The sequence below is a fragment of the Astyanax mexicanus genome, chromosome 24 (genome assembly GCF_023375975.1).
Source record: "Astyanax mexicanus isolate ESR-SI-001 chromosome 24, AstMex3_surface, whole genome shotgun sequence".
In the NCBI taxonomy this organism is placed as follows: Eukaryota; Metazoa; Chordata; class Actinopteri; order Characiformes; family Acestrorhamphidae; genus Astyanax; species Astyanax mexicanus.
In genome coordinates, this window is record NC_064431.1 from 21,757,830 (window position 1) to 21,776,077 (window position 18,248).

At 36.4% G+C, this 18,248-nt stretch overlaps 1 protein-coding gene across 3 annotated transcripts; it reads left to right on the forward strand.

Annotated features, from left to right (window-relative positions):
- Positions 1-1,173: 1,173 nt before the first annotated feature.
- On the forward strand, positions 1,174-11,720 carry LOC107196812 (zinc finger protein 572). Of its 3 annotated transcripts, none has more exons than XM_049471785.1 (2): positions 1,174-1,447; positions 10,326-11,720. In XM_049471785.1, exons 1-2 carry the CDS (start codon positions 1,252-1,254, stop codon positions 11,519-11,521), a joined length of 1,392 nt encoding a protein of 463 aa, XP_049327742.1. In that variant the 5' UTR covers positions 1,174-1,251; the 3' UTR covers positions 11,522-11,720. The 3 variants fall into 3 exon arrangements, with proteins under 3 accessions (XP_049327742.1, XP_022538450.2, XP_015460942.3); XM_022682729.2 differs by lacking the exon at positions 10,326-11,720 and adding an exon at positions 4,147-6,022 and having other exon boundaries at positions 1,177-1,447; XM_015605456.3 differs by lacking the exon at positions 1,174-1,447 and adding an exon at positions 9,327-9,637.
- Positions 11,721-18,248: the final 6,528 nt, after the last annotated feature.

Genomic DNA, 18,248 nt, shown 5'->3' on the forward strand with positions numbered 1-18,248 from the left:
AAACAGCAGAATGTAGCTGCAAAGTTGATGTACTGTTAGAAGGGGGAGCAATACACTCAGTGTCTATTACAAATAAAACATTTTCTGAGGTAGTTTAAGAGTTTTAATAGTAAAATAGTTGAAACTATATTCAATTTGATGGTGCCCCCTCCAATACCTTTTTGATGGGATGAGTTGGGGAGTTGGGGCTGATAAGATGAGGTAATGATTATGCAACAGCCTGACGGTGCCAAATTTTGATAAAATCTGCTTAGAAGGTAGAGGCAGTTACTTCAACAAAAGTGAGAAATTCTTTTTTTGCTTACTTCTGTGTCACATTGCAGAGAACCTCACCTGGTCCCTCAACACCAGCGACATAAAAAAAAGAACATCCAAGCCTCCACCACCAGGCGTTTAGATACCTTAACACACAGAGACGGAGCTGAAACCACTCACTCTCTCATTTATACATCTATTATGGATTTGTGGAGGAAAATGAAAACATAAATACACACAAACTCACTCAACATACAGGCTAAAATGATAAATTTATATTTATGTATATTTTCAGCACTGGAAAAAAATGAGACCATTTAAAAATTTAGTTTCTTTTTAACCAAATTAAAAACCTCTGGAGTATAATCAAGAGGAAGATGCATGATCACAAGACATCAAACCAAGCTGAACTGCTTGAAATTTTGTACCAGGAGTTGTCCAAAAGCAGTGTGTAAGACTGGTGGAGGAGAATGTGCCAAGATGCATGTAACCTGTGATTAAAATACAAAATATTGATTTCTGAACTCCTAAAACTTTATAAATATGAACTTGTTTTTTTCGTTTCATTATTTGAGGTCTGAAAGCTCTGCATCTTTTTTGTCATTTCAGCTATTTCTTATTTTCTGCAAATAAATGCTCTAAATGACAATATTTTTATTTGGAATTTGGGAGGAATGTTGTCCGTAGTTTATAGAATAAAACAACAATCTTTAGATACCTATAAATAGCAAAATCAGAGAAACTGATTCAGAAACTGAAGTGGTCTCTTATTTTTTCCAGAGCTGTATGTAAGCATGTTTGTATGTAGTTTCCTCCACAATTTTATTTTATTTGTGCATTAAAAAGACTCTTAAACAAAGAACTGTATCATTATAAGAACAGTAGTTATACAGTACTATGTATGGTTTTGCCGGGACTCTTATTTTGAAGGCCATTGTAGCAGAGACTGAACAGCTCCCAGTTTCCAGTGTGTGGGTCAAGAAAGTGTTTTCCGCAATGGCTTCGGTTACTGATGTTGGGAAATTTGAGTCTTTAAATTTCTCTATTCACGAAAGATTAACTACAGTCGCGGGAGAGATATTTCAGCTAGTTAAAGAAACTCTCAGCGAGTTTCAGGAGGAGGTTTATCGCTGCAGGCAGGAGAATATTCAACTGAAGAGAAGACTAGCCGAGACCAGCAGCACTGAGCCAGGTGAGCTAAATAATGAAGCAATTATACACGAGAGGGAGAGGGAATATTGGCACTGCTTTGCTGCGATCGTAGATGGCACTGACTACACGCCAAAATTTAAGCAATAATACTGTTGTGATGCGGTCGGCCGAGTGCCGAAGATCAGTACAGCAATGCTAATATGACACGTTATAGCGCTCGCTCTTGCGTATTATTGCTTAAATATTATACCACAGTTCTATTATCACTAAAAGATTTTAAGTTAAACAGGACGAGAACATGCGATCGGCTTGATTTTAAACAATCCGCCAGTAAAAATAGTTCCTGCACTGTAGTTAGCTGCACGGTTAGCTCTTTTATTATCTGCCCTTTAAGTCAATATTGTGGAAATCTAAGTGTATACTGTAAAGAAACAGAAGCGCTTTACTCAACCATATAAACGGTTTTTAGGAGACTAATCTGTGTAGATTAAAGTTCAGCGCTCGTTTGACTGAAAGAAAATGTTTTTTTTTAAGAATTAAAAGTTTTGTTTACTTCGGCGCCACCAGCGGCAAGACCTGCGGAAGTCCGCATATATATATATATATATATACTTAAGCTTTTATTTTAATAATAACAAGTCTTAAACTGATATTGAAAGCTGATAATTTGTGTAATAATGAGCATTTTCGAGCTTTTTTATTTATGGGCCCGCGTCTTTGTCTGCGCCGCCTATTGGAGACATGGCATTTCTGCACCGTGCCTATACAATCTAGTGCCTCTTAGTGGTGATTAATGATATCGCATCTCGTTGGTAAGAGCTGCATCGTTGCTAGGTTACCTGTATGTTGCGGAGTAATACACGGAGAGCTACAGTTACAGTGCATTATCGCCTAATATTGTCGCTCATAAAACGCCACTCAGCCAATCAAATTGCAGGGTCGGAACTACCTGTGGTATAACACACGTTATAGCACGAACCTCGAGTGTATTATTGTGATTATACCACAGTTCTATTATCGCTGTTTATTAAAAGATTTTGAGTTGAGAACGAGCAAATAAGATCTGTTTGGTTATAACACACTGTGAGGTAAATTAGTTTCATTACTGCTCTGTTTGTAGCTGCGCTGTTTGGCTTGTAAGCGCTGCATTGTTGCTAGGTTATAGTGCATTACCGGCTGATAATAGCACTCATAAAACGTCTGTCAGCAAATCACATTGCGCAAAGAAATCAATAATTTTAGCCAATCATATCATATATATATATATATTTATTTTTTATTTTTAATAAGACATGAAGTAGTCTGTAGAGCTGCATGCAAATGCTAGGCATTTGGATGCCCCAAGCACAAATGCTTTGTGGTGCAGCCCCCCCACCTTCATTTTTCCTCAAGTTTGACCTCCCATTATTCCAAAATGCTACAGTAATATAACTTGACACGTATGTCACTAATATTATAGAAAGGGTTTCTCAAGGATTTAATGGTATCATTAGATAACAGTTGTTGTTTTCTGGTTGATGCCATTCAAATGGACATTTTTTTAGGTCTGACTTCCCATTACTCCAAATTGCTACAGTAAAATCACTAGAAACAAATACATTGAATACATGGTAATGTAGTATTTACAAAATGTAGTGGTGTGATATGATAACTTTTTGATTTTCATGTATTATGGGACTCCAAACTCTCCATCCCATTAATTCAAAGTCTTACAGTATTATTACTTGAAGCATACATAGTGTATACTATCACAACTGTTCTTAAAGACTTTAGTGGTGTCATTTAGAGGGAAACAGACCAAATCTGGCAATTATGGAGCTAATTGTCTTCCTCTGTGTAGTTGGAAAAATAAATTCTAAATCCAAAAAATGTAAAATAGAGTTAAAAGAGAAACTTGGTGTGAAATAGACTTGATAGGGGCATAGCATTACCCATGCAAAAAATCTACATTTTAAAGTTTGTAAATATATGAATATTAGTGGAGTTATCTATCATAACTAAGTTTTGGGAGTGATCCACGCCCTCACTCCTCCCACTTCCTTCCATATTTAAACCGTCACTTCCTCTCTACCTGCTCATTGAACAAACCTCGTGCCCACCTCCTCCCCATCTTCCTCCTTCTTTAATTTTATTCTCTTCTCATGTTTCTCTTCGTGTGAGGTAGGCTTCGGCTTCACACTTTACAGCAAAGCTGCCCCGAACTCCATCTCAAATACTGAGTTTGCGCTCCCTCTTTTCTTCTTCTCTGCCCAGTCAAGGGCGTGGGTCAGCTCTAGCAAATAGAGATATTTTCAGAAACACTTGAAATTAATTCATTTCCACAGAATTAATTTTGCAATCTGTTCCTATTGGTTCTTGCTAGTCAGTCGACCCATCGTGTCTTAGTTTGAAGATGGTGGAGAAGTACCTTCAGGTACTGTGTATATAAACAGTGTTTTTTAATAAACTATCTGTGCACTTTCAAAGTTCTTAGTGTCTCACTTTAAATGTCAGTGCCCTCGGAAATCTACCAATAAAGTGTGGAGCTACTTTGAGCTTGTTAATTGTATAAAAATACTGATTTCTGTGCATGAGCAATGCTATGCCCCTATCAGTAGCATTGTAGGCATCGTCTAAAAGTTCTGCATTTCAGAATGCTGGGGGTTACGTTCTCATTATCATGTTTCAATACACCCCAAGTCCATTTCACATCGGATTTCTACTCTAACATTTGGATAACTGTCTTTATATTTATTCTAGATGTTCAGATGAAGCATGTTGACTTTCCTGTTGAGGACCAGAACTCCAGCCAAGGCCTGGTTGGGGCTGAACTGGACACTGAGACGTCAGCAGTACAAGTGAAGGTGGAGTTCAGTACCCAACTTCAGGATCCTGAGGCTCAGCAGCCATTATGCCATTATTCTACACCCACATGCAACCCTGAACCTTCTCCCGTAGCTCCCACAGAGCTACCTCACGCTCATTTCCCAGCTCATGTGGATGACTCTACCATTCATGAGACCGATGGGGGTCGGAATAGAGGTCGTAATGGAAGTCTAGGTGTATTTATGAACTCATACGTTACAGTCAAATTAGAGCGCTGTGACTCCCAATTGACTGGCATTGACCAGCAGTCATACTCCAGTTTGGTCCAAAATGGAAGTGGTTCTAATCACGATTATAAAAGAGCTGTAAAAGACGAAGCTGCTGCTCATTGGGTTCAGTCGTCTGATGAGCCTGGTCCTGCTCTACCACCCCCACCACCACAATGCATGGTAAACAGCATGACTGGAGAGGAAATGTCACTATTTCACTGTAAGGCTTGTCCTGAGACATTTGAAAACGTTGAGCAGTTCAAGGCACACATGCTAAAGCATCGTAAAGAGGCCTGTTTCCATTGTGAATTTTGCGGGAATTATTACAGTAGCGACTCTGCTTTCCAAAACCACCTCACAACACACACAGGAAAAAAGCCTTATCTCTGCAGGTTCTGCTACAAGACCTTCAGTCTCAAAAGCAGCTTGGAAGAGCATGAGAGGATTACACCCTACATCTGCACCAAATGTTGCATGCATTTCACCTGGCCGAACCAGGCTCGACTCCACGTGCAGGATGAACACCCCGACTACCCTGACACAATCATCAAAAGGTCAAACAAGCATGGCCTGCTGGAGGTGGCTCATACTGGTGTCGAGGAAACTCGCTGCCAGTTGTGCGGAAAGAATTACAGCACCCGACAACAATTACATATTCACCTTCTAAACCACCCCAGAGAGAGGTCATATAACTGCAGGTTCTGCAAAAAGACATTCATGCAGAAATGCCACATGATGGAGCACGAGTGGATCCACACCAATGGAGACAAATATAGCTGCTCGGTATGTGGGATGAGTTATAGGTGGCTACATTCTGCCAAGGTTCATATACAGAATCATCACAGACAAAAAGCAAGGATTCTTCGAAACTAAGAAGACTAAACATTTTTTAAGGTCCTGAAAAATGTTCGGAACAAAGAGACTATTGTGGCTTGATATTATTGCAAATCTCAGTAAATCTTGGCGCTATTTAATTATAGTTTATAATTTGTATGCATTTTTCATTTATAAAAATAGAAAAAAATAAAATAAATGTTATACATAATGCTAATCTATTTGCCCTAATTTATGCACTTCATACATGCTTTTAAATCTGTATCTGCTGATAAAGCTCATCAGATATGTGTGTTTTTTGGATGCCCATACATGTCAGATAATAACTTAGTATGTTAAAGTAATGTTAAAGTGTTTGATTGTTAAATAAAGGCTATTTTTCCGTCAAAAACATTAGAAGATATAATAAAACCAAAATATAACATTTATTAAATGTTCTTAGCTATCAGGGGAGGGTATTTACTGTGTTTAAATGAATTATTAGACGGACTTCAGTAAAAGGACAATGTTAAATTGTTAAATAAAGCTTACTTTTCCATTATACACATTAAAAGACATAATAAACCCAAAACTTTGGTGATGAGATGCACAACGATATTATTGCAGATATCAGTGAATCCTGGAACTTTTAAAATATATTTTATGATTGGTATTCATTCATTTTTTTTTTTATAAAAATGGCTAAAAATAAATGTACATAATTCTAATCTGTTTGTCCTCATTTGTGCACTTCATACATGCTTTTAAATCGGTACCTGCTGAAACAAAACATCAGATATGTGCTTTTTTTTATTTGGATGCCCGTACATATTGTGAAGTATGTCACGTCAGTCTAAATAAGGAGAACTTAACTTCAGATAATGACTTAGTATCTCAAAGTAATGTCAAAGTATTTTCAAATAATAAAAAAAGCATCTAAAATAAACCTCAAACCAATGAAAATGAAACTTTCCAAAAAGCTTCTATATTATGGGAAATAATATTTGTATTCTCTGTAATCTTCTTTATTCACCATGCAGTTCACTGAATGGAAAAAAAAAATGAATTTATGTCTTCCATACACTTGAAATACTTTATCTAGGTGTTAGCATATATGCACCTTATTTCTGCTTTTTTGTGATAGATTATATAATAATATTATTATTAATAATAATAATAATAATAATAATAATAATAATAATAGTAATAATAAATGATAAGTAATAATATTGTGTAAGTGAACTGTTAATTTGTTTTTGTCTAGTCTGTTACATCTGTTGAATTTCTTTAATAAATAATTAAAGAAGTAATTCTCCTTTTTAAAAATGTGGTTTTGTTTTTTTTCCGTGTGGAAACAGCAGAATGTCACATCACAGTTGGTGTACTGTTAGAAGTGGGATTAATTTGTACATAGTGTCCATTACAATTAAACAATGTGATGGTTTTGAGGTACCGGTAGTTTAAGGGAATTAATAGTAAAATTATTAAAACTTTATTTCAACTGTAAATGTTAGATAATTTCGAGCAGTTTTGCTACACTTACACTTGTGTATAAAGAATGTACTGAAAAATTCTACCATGTACAAAAAGAGCATCCAAGCCTCCATCAACAGAATCTGCAACAGATTCTTTCACCCGGCAATCAGATTTCTTAACACAGAGACGGACCTGAAACCCCTCATTCTTTCTCTCTCTCTCTCTCTCTCTCTCTCTCTCTCTCTCTCTCTCTCTCATACACACACTCACTATTGTATATATTTTTATGTATGCATTAAAAAATAAAAATAACACATCAAACACTTTACTTATGGCAAAAAGTCTATTGTACTTAAACTTTTTTTTTTTTTTTAAACAATTCTTGTTTTAAATGTTTTAATGTAGTTTTACGTGCAGCATGAACAGTAGCTGGGTGATTCTAATGAAGCTGCAGGGAACATGTCCATGACAATTTTTATAAAATCAATACTTAATTCATAAAAACTCTGATATTGTGTGTAAAGTGAATAGGGAGTACTGTATGGATCAATTGTTTTCATCATCATATAAAATTATTTTTATATAAATTAAATAAAAAATATATGGAAATTCTCATTACCGTTATGTGTCCGTATCCCTTCTTTCTAATTTTAAGTTAAACCATATTAAAAGTACTAAGCATATCGAATCAATAAAATAGGGTAAAGTCATTTAAAATATCTATATTTATACATGATATAAACATGTTTTGTGTTGAACAAAAAAATGTACTTGATTTTAAACAAAATATCTGTGTCCGAACAATTTTTTTCTCATTACCGTTTCATGATTTTACCCCCCTATAAAAATTACACTGTGCCTTTAAATTGATCAGCTATCCCATGATGCATCACTTCAGAGACAAGCTTCAAAATGGAGATAAGGTCAGTTGGTCACTCTTCTCTCCCTTTGAGAAATCTGTGTTAATATTGCTAAAACTGTCCTCAGTTACACTGTCTATTATCATTACCGTTATGGTTTAATACTCATTACTTTAAAAAATATAAAAATAAATTATTTCATGAATATTATCATAATATAAGGCTTTGACATCTGGCAAAGTTATAGGTTGTTAGCATATTAGCATTTTAAGTTATTTGTGAAATTAGCCAAGAGCATCTCATTACCGTTACTCAATATTCTCATTACCATGCATTGTGAGGGCCATAACTGTAATAAGAACCATTGAGCTGGTAATGAGATTCTTATGTAAGACTGCTAAAAGAGTAATTTAACAGAGTTTATTTGATCATTTATGGTAATTATGAATATATATATAGATGATGGTTGTAATTATAATTATTTTTGTGTGATTTTTACTTTCTGATGGAAAAAGTAGCTTACATGCAGGTGGATTTTCCACTATTTATATATATATATATATATATATATATATATATATATATATATATATATATATATATATATATATATAACAATGTCATTGATGGTTATACTCTTTTGATTAGTCTAATGATTATATTCATATAATCATTAGAAGACTGACAGAGATTGAACGCAAGAAGGCAGCAGCCAAGGCTAGAGTTTCTTGAGATTTGCTTGTTTTTCTGGTTCCATGGTTTGTTATACAATTGCCTTAACCCTTGTTTGGTGTTCATATTTTTGCTACTCGTTTACTTTGTTACTTGTATTTAATTCAGCAAAATTAAGCAATTTTACATTAAAATGCTTTACACATGCTTGCTTCACCTAAATTGCAAGCAATATAAACAGCTTACATGGTTAATAAAAATGAATTAAACTCAAGATATGAGAAGAAAATGTAAATGTGTGTACAGTGTGTGTTTATCAAAAATGTGTTTTTATGTATGTTTTTCACAAAAAAATGAGCCAATGCCAATGAGTTTGAGTTAGAAAAAAATATTTTTTTTCAGTTTCATTTGATGAAAAATGAAAACGGGTCCCACAGACCCGAACACCACACAAGGGTTAACTAAGTTTCATTACCGTTACATTTATTCTCATTACCGTTTAATTGTGTTCTCATTACCGTTATGGATCTAAAATGTTAATTTTAATGTTTCACATCTTATCATAACTTTCCTTCATTTTACTATAGTATATCCCTCACCTGTTGTCCACATGAGTTTTTGATCAAACATATTCTAAAATAATTTCCATTAATTAAAAAATTAAAAGATATTTTACAAATGTTGTATCGGTAATGAGAGTTGCTTAACTATAAATAAATAAATAAATAAATAAATAAAAAAGATCAAAGTAATTGTCAAGGACTGTGCTGTTAAGTTGATGGAATTTGTTGTGGAAATATGAAATTAATCATCAAAAAAAGTTTTGAACCGTTGATCTAGATTCGTCATTTACTGTAACGGTAATGAGAATTATTCTGGATCATATCAGATTCAAATGATAATAAAATTCTATTTAAAAAAAATAAATGAAAAAATAATCAATATAGTAAAATACACATTCTATTTTAGATTCTCAACTTGAAAGAATGATGCAATGTGGTGAAAAAAATTTTTATGTTAATGTGAAGGTCTTCGTGAGAATCACCCAGCTATTCAGTACAGTTTATGGGTTTGCCCGGACTCTTATTTTGAAGGCCATTGTAGTTTCCAGTGTGTCGGTCAGTTACGGGTTTTCCGCAATGGCTTCGGTTACTGATGTTGGGAAATTTGAGTCTTTAAATTTCTCTATTCACGAAAGATTAACTACAGTCGCGGGAGAGATATTTCAGCTAGTTAAAGAAACTCTCAGCGAGTTTCAGGAGGAGGTTTATCGCTGCAGGCAGGAGAATATTCAACTGAAGAGAAGACTAGCCGAGACCAGCAGCACTGAGCCAGGTGAGCTAAATAATAACAGATAACACACTGTCCTGAAACGATCACCCCTATGCACTTTTTAATTCCAAATTGTTGTTTCAAGGCCGATACAAAGCATTTGGATGCCCACCAGTGGTGTGATATGGGACTCCAACTATCCATCCCATTAATTCAAATTATTACAGTATTATTACTTGAAGCAAACAGAATGAATACTATTACAAGTGTTCTTCAGGACTTTAGTGGTGTCATTTAAAGGGCAACAGACCAAAAAATAGAGTTAAAGGAGAAACTTTGTGTGAAATGGAATTGGTAGGGGCCTAGCATTACCCATGCAAAGAAATCAATATGTTTACACCATAAACAATGCACTTAGAAGTTTGTAAATGGATGAATATTATAGAGATATTTTCAGAAACACTTAAATTAATGCATTTCCACAGAATTTTGCAATCTGTTCCCCTATCCTACCTGTTCGTTCTAGTCAGTCAACTTATCATGTCTTAATTTGAAGATGGCAGCGCTCCTGGAGAACTATTTCAAGGTACTCTGTATATAAACAGGTTTTTTTTTTATAAACTATTTGTGCACTTTTACATTTCTAAGTGTCTCATTTAAGTGGCCCTCAGAATTCTACCAATGAGCTTGGTAATGGTGTAAAAATATTTCTCCTTTAACATTTGGATTACTGTCTTTATATTTCTTCTAGATGTTCAGCTGAAGCATGTTGACATTCTTGTTGAGGACCAGAACTCTAGCCAAGGCCTGGTTGGGGCTGAACTGGACTCTGAGACGTCAGCAGTACAAGTGAAGGTGGAGTTCAGTACCCAACAGGCTCAGCAGCCATTATGCCATTATTCTACACCTGCATGCAACCCTGAACCTTCTCCCGTAGCTCCCACAGAGCTACCTCACGCTGATTTCCCAGCTCATGTGGATGACTCTACCCTTCATAAGAGTGATGGTGGTCATGATGGAGGTCATGATGAAGGTGTTGATGTACATATGAACTCATACGTTAAAGTCAAATTAGAGCGCTGTGACTCCCAGTTGACTGGCATTGACCAGCAGTCATACTCCAGTTTGGTTCAAAATGGAAGTGGTTCTAATCACGATTATAAAAGAGCTGTAAAAGACGAAGCTGCTGCTCATTGGGTTCAATCTTCTGATGAGCCTGGTCATGCTTTGCCACCACCACCACCACAACGCATGATAAACAGCATGACTGGAGAGAAAATGTCACTATTCCACTGTAAGTATTGTCCTGAGACATTTGAACACACTGAGCAGTTCAAGGCACACATGCAAAAGCATCGTAAAGAGGCCGGTTTCCGTTGCGAATTTTGTGGGAAGTGTTACAGTAGCAACTCCGCCTTCCAAAACCACGTCAGAATGCACACAGGAGACAAGCCATATCTCTGCAGGTTCTGCAACATGACCTTCAGTCTCAAAAGTAGCTTGGAAGAGCATGAGAAGATCAGACCCTACAGCTGCACCAAATGTGGCAAGCATTTCATCTGGCTTAACCAGGCCCGACTCCATGTGCAGAACGAACACCCTGAGAACCCTGACACCATCATCAAAAGATCAACCAAGCATGGCGTACTGAAGGTGGCTCATAGTGGCGTTGGGGTAAATTACTGCCAGTTGTGCGGAAAGAATTACAGCACCCGACAAGTATTACGTATTCACCTTCGAACCCACACCGGAGAGAAGCCGTATAACTGCAGGTTCTGCAACAAGAGGTTCACGCAGAAATGCCACATGATTCAGCACGAGCGGATCCACACCGGCGAGAACAAGTACAGCTGCTCGGTATGTGGGATGAGTTATAGGTGGCTGCGCTCTGCCAAAGTACATATACAGAATCATCACAGCCAGGGAGCAGAGATTCTTCGAAACTAAGAAGACTAAGAACGTTTTTAAAGTCCTGATAATTTTTGGGAACAAAGACACTATTGTGGCTAATAGACGATGAGATGCACAACGATATTATTGCAGATATCAGTGAATCCCGGCACTATTTAATTTTATTCTATTATTTGTATGCGTTTTCATTTTTCACTTATAAAAATGGAAAAAATTAAATAATTGTTGTACATAATGCTAATCTATTTGTCCTAATTTATGCACTTCATTCATGCTTTTAAATCTGTATCTGCTGATCAAGCTCATCAGATGTGTTTTTTTTGGATGCCCATACATGTCAGGTAATGTCAAAATAAGGAGAAGGTAACTTCAGATAAAGGCTATTTTTCTGTCAAAAACATTAGAAGATATAATAAAACCAAAATATACAGTTTATTAAATGTTCTTAGGTATCAGGGGAGGGTCTTTACTGTGTTTAAATAAATTATTAGACGGACTTCAGGAAAAGGTAAATGTTAAATTGTTAAATAAAGGTTACTTTTCCATTATAAAAATTAAAAGAAATAATAAACCCAAAACTTTGACGTTTATTAAATGTTCTTTGCTATCTAGAGAGGGTATTTAATGTTACTGTGTTTAGATGAATTATTAGAAGGACTTCAGTAAAAGAACAATGTTAAACAATTAAATAAATGCTATTTTTCCATCATAAACATTAAAAGACACAATGAACCCAAAACTTTAACATTTATTAAATGTTTTTGCCATCAGGGAAGGTGTTTACTGTCAGTTTGAAGACATTGTTGTTCAGAGTTCAGGTCGTCCATTAGGCGGAGCTCTGCGGTCCAGTCCGCAAAAATAAGACGTTTATTAAATGTGCTTTGCTGTCGGGGGAGGGTATTTACTGTGTTTAGATAAATTATTAGAAGGACTTAACTAAAAAGACAATGTTAAACAGTTAAATAAAGGCTATTTTTTTATCAGAAACATTAATGGACATAATGAAACCAACGTTTATTAAATGTTCATTGCTATCAGGGGAGGTATTTACTGTGTTTAGATTATTTTTTGGACTTTAGAATTATTATTAGAACTTCAGATCGTCCATCAGGCGGCGGTCAATACCACAAAGATATTTATTAAATGTACTTTTATGTTAGGTCAGGTGTTTACTGTCTGTCTTGGGGAATTATTATTAGGATTTCATAAGGAAGACAATGTCAAACAGTTAATTAAAGGCTATTTTGCGGTAATAAACATTAAAATTAAGACATAATGAACCCAACCTATAACGTTTACCAAATGTTCTTTGCTATCAGGGGAGGTATTTACTGTGTTTAGATTTTTTAGGACTTTAGAATTATTATAAGGACTTCAGATCGTCCCTCAGGCGGCGGTCAAAACCACAAAAATAAAACGTTTATTAAATGTTCTTTGCTATCAGGACAGGTGTTTACTGTCTGCTTTGAGGAATTATTATTAGAACTTCAGTAGGAAGACAATGTTAAACAGTTAAATTAATGCTATTTTGCCGTAATAAACATTAAACGACACAATGAACCCAAACTATAACGTTTATTAAATGTTCTTGTTATTAGGGGAGGATATATACTGTGTTTTTTTTAATTTATTATTAAAAAGACTACAGTAGAAGGACAACGTTAAATAATAAAATACATTTTATTTTTCTATTGTAAACATTAAAAGACATAACGAACCCAAAATATAACGTTTATTAAATGTTATTTGCTATCAGGGGGGTATTCCAGAAAGCTGGTTCAACAAACTCCAAACCTAACCCTGAACTCCGAGTTGACTTACCTCACCGCGTCATACTCCGAGTTTTCAGTTCCACAGCAGCTGTTCAGAGTTAGGTTACTCAACTCTGATTAAGTTTGAATCAGCTGAAGCGCGTTCACGGCTACCTACAAACAGGCATTCTCAACGGAGCGCTGAAACAGGGATTGACCATAAAAATGGATGAGGGAAAGAACAAGGCATCATATTTCACCCCCATTGAGCAGGAAATATTAATATCTGCGTATGCAAAGTATTAAATCATAGTGTAAAATCATATTCAGACATAAAAGCAGCAAAGCAAAGGGAGTCAGTTTGGGCAAAAATAGCTGACAGAGTCAATGCGTGAGTTAACATAAAAATTAAAAACTCACAACAATGCACTTAGTCAAAAAACATGGAAAATATTTTAATTGTTGTTTAATGTAATTGTTTAGTCGTTATTATTATTTAAACATTTTTATTTGTCTTAATTTGTACACTTTTCTACTTTTTTAATTAATTTAGGTGTAATCCAAGTGGGATTAAACGCACATGGCAGCAAGTGAAAATGAAATATAAAAAACATTCCACAGTCCACAGTGGTATGACTTGTACACAACGGCCTAATATTGTTACTTTTATCAAGCTTAGTTTGCCCTACAGTTGATTCTGGTTTTGTAGCTAATAGGAAAAAGGCTGAGGTAAGAAAAACAGGAGGGGTGCCACCACCGCCACCTTTTACCCAGGCAGAGGAGCTGGCACTTTCATAGAACAATGGGAGGCCCATCACTCATGGAATCATTAATGGAGGAGAAAATAAGTTTGTGTAATGTGTTAAATATTAGTCCTTTATTATTTTTTTTAAAGTAGTAAATTTCTGATCAGTACTTGTATATTAATGCTGTGGAAGGATTTTGTGTTTACATAATCCCCTTCATTTAATTTAATTGGAACGTGGGTTCCATCCATGCATTCAATGACTCTTGGAAATCCTAAAATATAATTTTAATAATATAATTATTTATTATTTATTTATTTATTTATTTATTTATGATAATTTTGTAATCTTTGTTATAAAGACAACCCTGCAATTCTGGGAATTCCTCTTTAATGTTCATTATGCCCAGGAACACCACAAAACTGGTTTAAAGTTAGGCAACAACTGTTTTAAAGTTAGGCATACTTTAAAAGGCTGATCCACGATGTGGGATATTTTAAACAGAGTGTCTATTTGCACCCGGGTGCAAATAGCACGTGCCACACAGCAAGGCTATTTTCACCCCTTAATTAAAAAAAGAGAAAGAGAACTCATCTGCGCATGTCTATCAATGAATGCGAGGGAGCGAAAAGGCGCAAATTCACAGATGGGGAAACGGAGACCATAGGAAATGGTAAGCAGAATTTGGTTATTATTTATGTATAAAAGGCCCATCACTCAATTTAACTCTACATTTTAAGATAAATATTTAAGACAGAGTGTGAGAATTATTATCTATCGAACACTGTTGACTGAAAACGAATAAGCTAAGCTAGTGTTTTGGTGGATCTCAGTTTAAGTTATTTGATTGAATTAAAGTTTGAGGCAGTTAGGTAACTTGTATCTAACCTTATTTTAGTTATTAAGTAAAAAGTTTTGTATTTTGTTGCTTATTCTGATTAATTTAGCTAGCTAGCTAGCTTATTGCTGGCTAGTACAGAGGCCGGGAGGGGCCGTGGGTAAAAAAAAAAAATTAAATCGAGCGAACGATGTAGCAGTTCATGCCAACAATTTCTCTAATTCGTGCGAACGATTTCTTTTATTCCAGCGAACGATTAAGCCAACTCTTATTTCTAGATAGCAAAATGAATTATATCAGTAGTATAGTCCACAACAGACAGATGATGTGTATTTAGAGTTTTGAAAATGTGACTACAGTAAACTGTGAATTTGAAAAAGAGAATATTTTGACAAATTAGCCGTTGCAAATGTTATGTTGCCATGTATTTCCCTGTGCTGAGGGCGCAGTTGTGAAATAAAAGTAGCTTGTTATTCTGGAGTTTGATCGTAGGGTAAAAAGGTATACTTGTTTGCTCTCTCAAAATTCTTTCACTTCTGATCAAGCACTAAATTGTAGGCCTGGCTTAAGTCCAGTGTTTTCCAACCTGATGTTCCTGGAGACAACCTGACCTGCAGATTTTAGTGATATTCCTGTTCCACAAAACACTTGAATTCACTAACCAGCTTCTTAAAAAGAAGTGGATGTGTGTTCACTCTGTGTGTGTGTGTGTGTGTGTGTGTGTGTGTTTGTGTGTGATTTTTCAGAATGCTGAAGCCCTTTTGAAATTTGGAGTTCCTGCATCCATAAGCCACAGCCAATTGAACGAGATCCGGCTATACATTCGGGATCGAATTGTAGCAGCAGGGACTAATAAAGACTAAATCTTGTGAGGTCCCCCCCAGACCCCCCACCCTCCCATTTCCCCCCCACCCTCCCATTTCCCCCCACCACCCCCACCCCCATTCTTCCCATTGCCCCCACACTCCCCCACTCCACATCCCACCTCAACCTAAAAATACCATAATTCCAGAGAACACAGTTCCACTTCTCTATAGCTCAATGCTGGGGCTTTATACCCCACTTGCTCACGCCTGGTATAGGCATGTTAAGAAACCTTGTTCTTTGGGTTGTTTGTTACATGTTTTTAAACATGATGTAAATAATAAAAAACCCAGTTCACTTCTTTAAAAAAATTACAAACTATCTAGAAAAAAATAATTAAAAAAGTCAAATCTGTCATCTGCATTCTGTGAAATTAAATTAAATTAAAGTGGCTGATAATAATGTACTGGTAGAAAGTAATTTATATATATATTTGTATTTGATCCCTCTTGCCAAACACACTCAATACTTAGTGGCAAAGCCTTTGTTTGCAAGCACAGCGGTGAGACGTTTGTTGTAGTTAACCACAAGTTTAGCACACACACCAGGGGGAATTTTGGCCCACTCTTCTTTGCAGATCCTCTCTAAATCATGAAGGTTGGTGGGCTGTCGCTTGGCATCTCTGACCTTCAGCTCCCTCCATAGATTTTCGATCGGATTGAGGTCTGGCGACTGGCTGGGCCACTCCATGACCTTAATGTGATTTTTCTTGAGCCAATCCTTTGTTGCCTTTGCTGTATGTTTAGGGTCGTTATCATGTTGGAAGACCCAACCACGGCCCATTTTCAGATCCCTGGCAGAGGGGAGGAGGTTGTCCCTCAGGATTGTGCGGTACATGGCTCCATCCATCTTCCCAGTGATGCGGTGAAGTAGCCCTGTACCCTTGGCAGAGAAACACCCCCAAAACATTATGCTTCCACCTCCATGCTTGACGGTGGGCACAGTGTTCTTGGGGTCATAGGCAGCATTTTTCTTCCTCCACACATGGCGGGTGGAGTTGAGGCCAAAAAGTTCAATTTTGGTCTCGTCTGACCACAAAACCTTCTCCCAATAACTTGGTTCATCTTTCAAATGATCATTGGCATACTTGAGGCCTGCCTCCACATGTGCTCTCTTCAGCAGGGGTACCTTTCGGGCACTGCAGGATGTGAATCCATTGTTGCGCAAAGTGTTGCCAATTGTTTCCTTGCAAACTGTGGTCCCAGCTGCCTTCAGGTCATTTGCTAACTCCTGCCGAGTGGTTGCAGGACGATTTCTGACCGTTCTCAGCATCATTGCATTGTCCCCACGAGGCGAAATCTTCTTTGGAGCACCGGGCCGAGGTCTGTTGATTGTCATGTTATACTCTTTAAACTTTCTGATAATTGCACCAATAGTTGTTACTTTCACATCCAACACCTTACTAATCTTTTTGTAGCCCATTCCAGCTTTGTGAAGGTCAACAATTCTGACTCTGAGGTCCTGTGACAGCTCTTTGGTTTTACCCATGTTGGAGACTTGAAATCTGTGTGATCTGTCTGATTCTGTGGACAGGTGTTTTTCACACAAGTGATTAGTGAGAACAGGTGGCTTCAGGTCAGGTAACAAGTTGATTGGGAGTGTCTAACTGGTCTGTAAAAGCCAGAACTGCTAATGAATACTAAGGGATCAAATACTTATTTCACTCCATGAAATACAAATCAATTAATATATATTCCTTAGATTTATTTTCTGGATTTTCTTTTTAATATTCTGTCTCTCCATGTAAGAATACATCTACCATTAAAAGTATAGAATGATCATGTCTTTATTAGTGGGCCAACGAAGAAAATCAGCAAGGGATCAAATACTTCTTGGACTCACTGTATACACACACACACACACACACACACACATTATACAGTGTGCTACATAAGGGTGCTACAGACTTTATATTAACTTACATTTTGTTTTAATATTATAATTTATCACTGGCGGTGTATATTATAATGTAGTATATACTGTAGCATGTGATTACTGTCATTAGTGGCAAGCGACTTAGGATAATTAAAATGCTATTCAAATTCTAAGAGCATGGTAAAGAAAAACAAAGAAGAGACTCCCAAGTGAAAAACTAAATTCAATAAGAACAAACTTTGAGGTCCACCCCATAATCCCAAACAAAAGTATGTTCACCTCTTGTAAAATAATCTGTAAGTAAAATTTGTTTTGTCACAAAACACAAAAGAATAGTACTAATCTCTTCTAAAACCATAATGTCAGGTGCAAATAGCACACACTGCTATGTAAAGCCGGGTGCAAATAGCACACACTGCTGCATACACCCGGGTGCAAATAGCACACACTGCTGCGTACACCCGGGTGCAAATAGCACACACTGCTGCGTACACCCGGGTGCAAATAGCACACACTGCTGCGTACACCCGGGTGCAAATAGCACACACTGCTGCGTACACCCGGGTGCAAATAGCACACACTGCTGCGTACACCCGGGTGCAAATAGCATGTGCCTATTTTAAATGTGTGGCTTTAAAATATTGTTTAGGTATAACATTAACTGCGAAGAAAAACGGTAACGTTCGAGG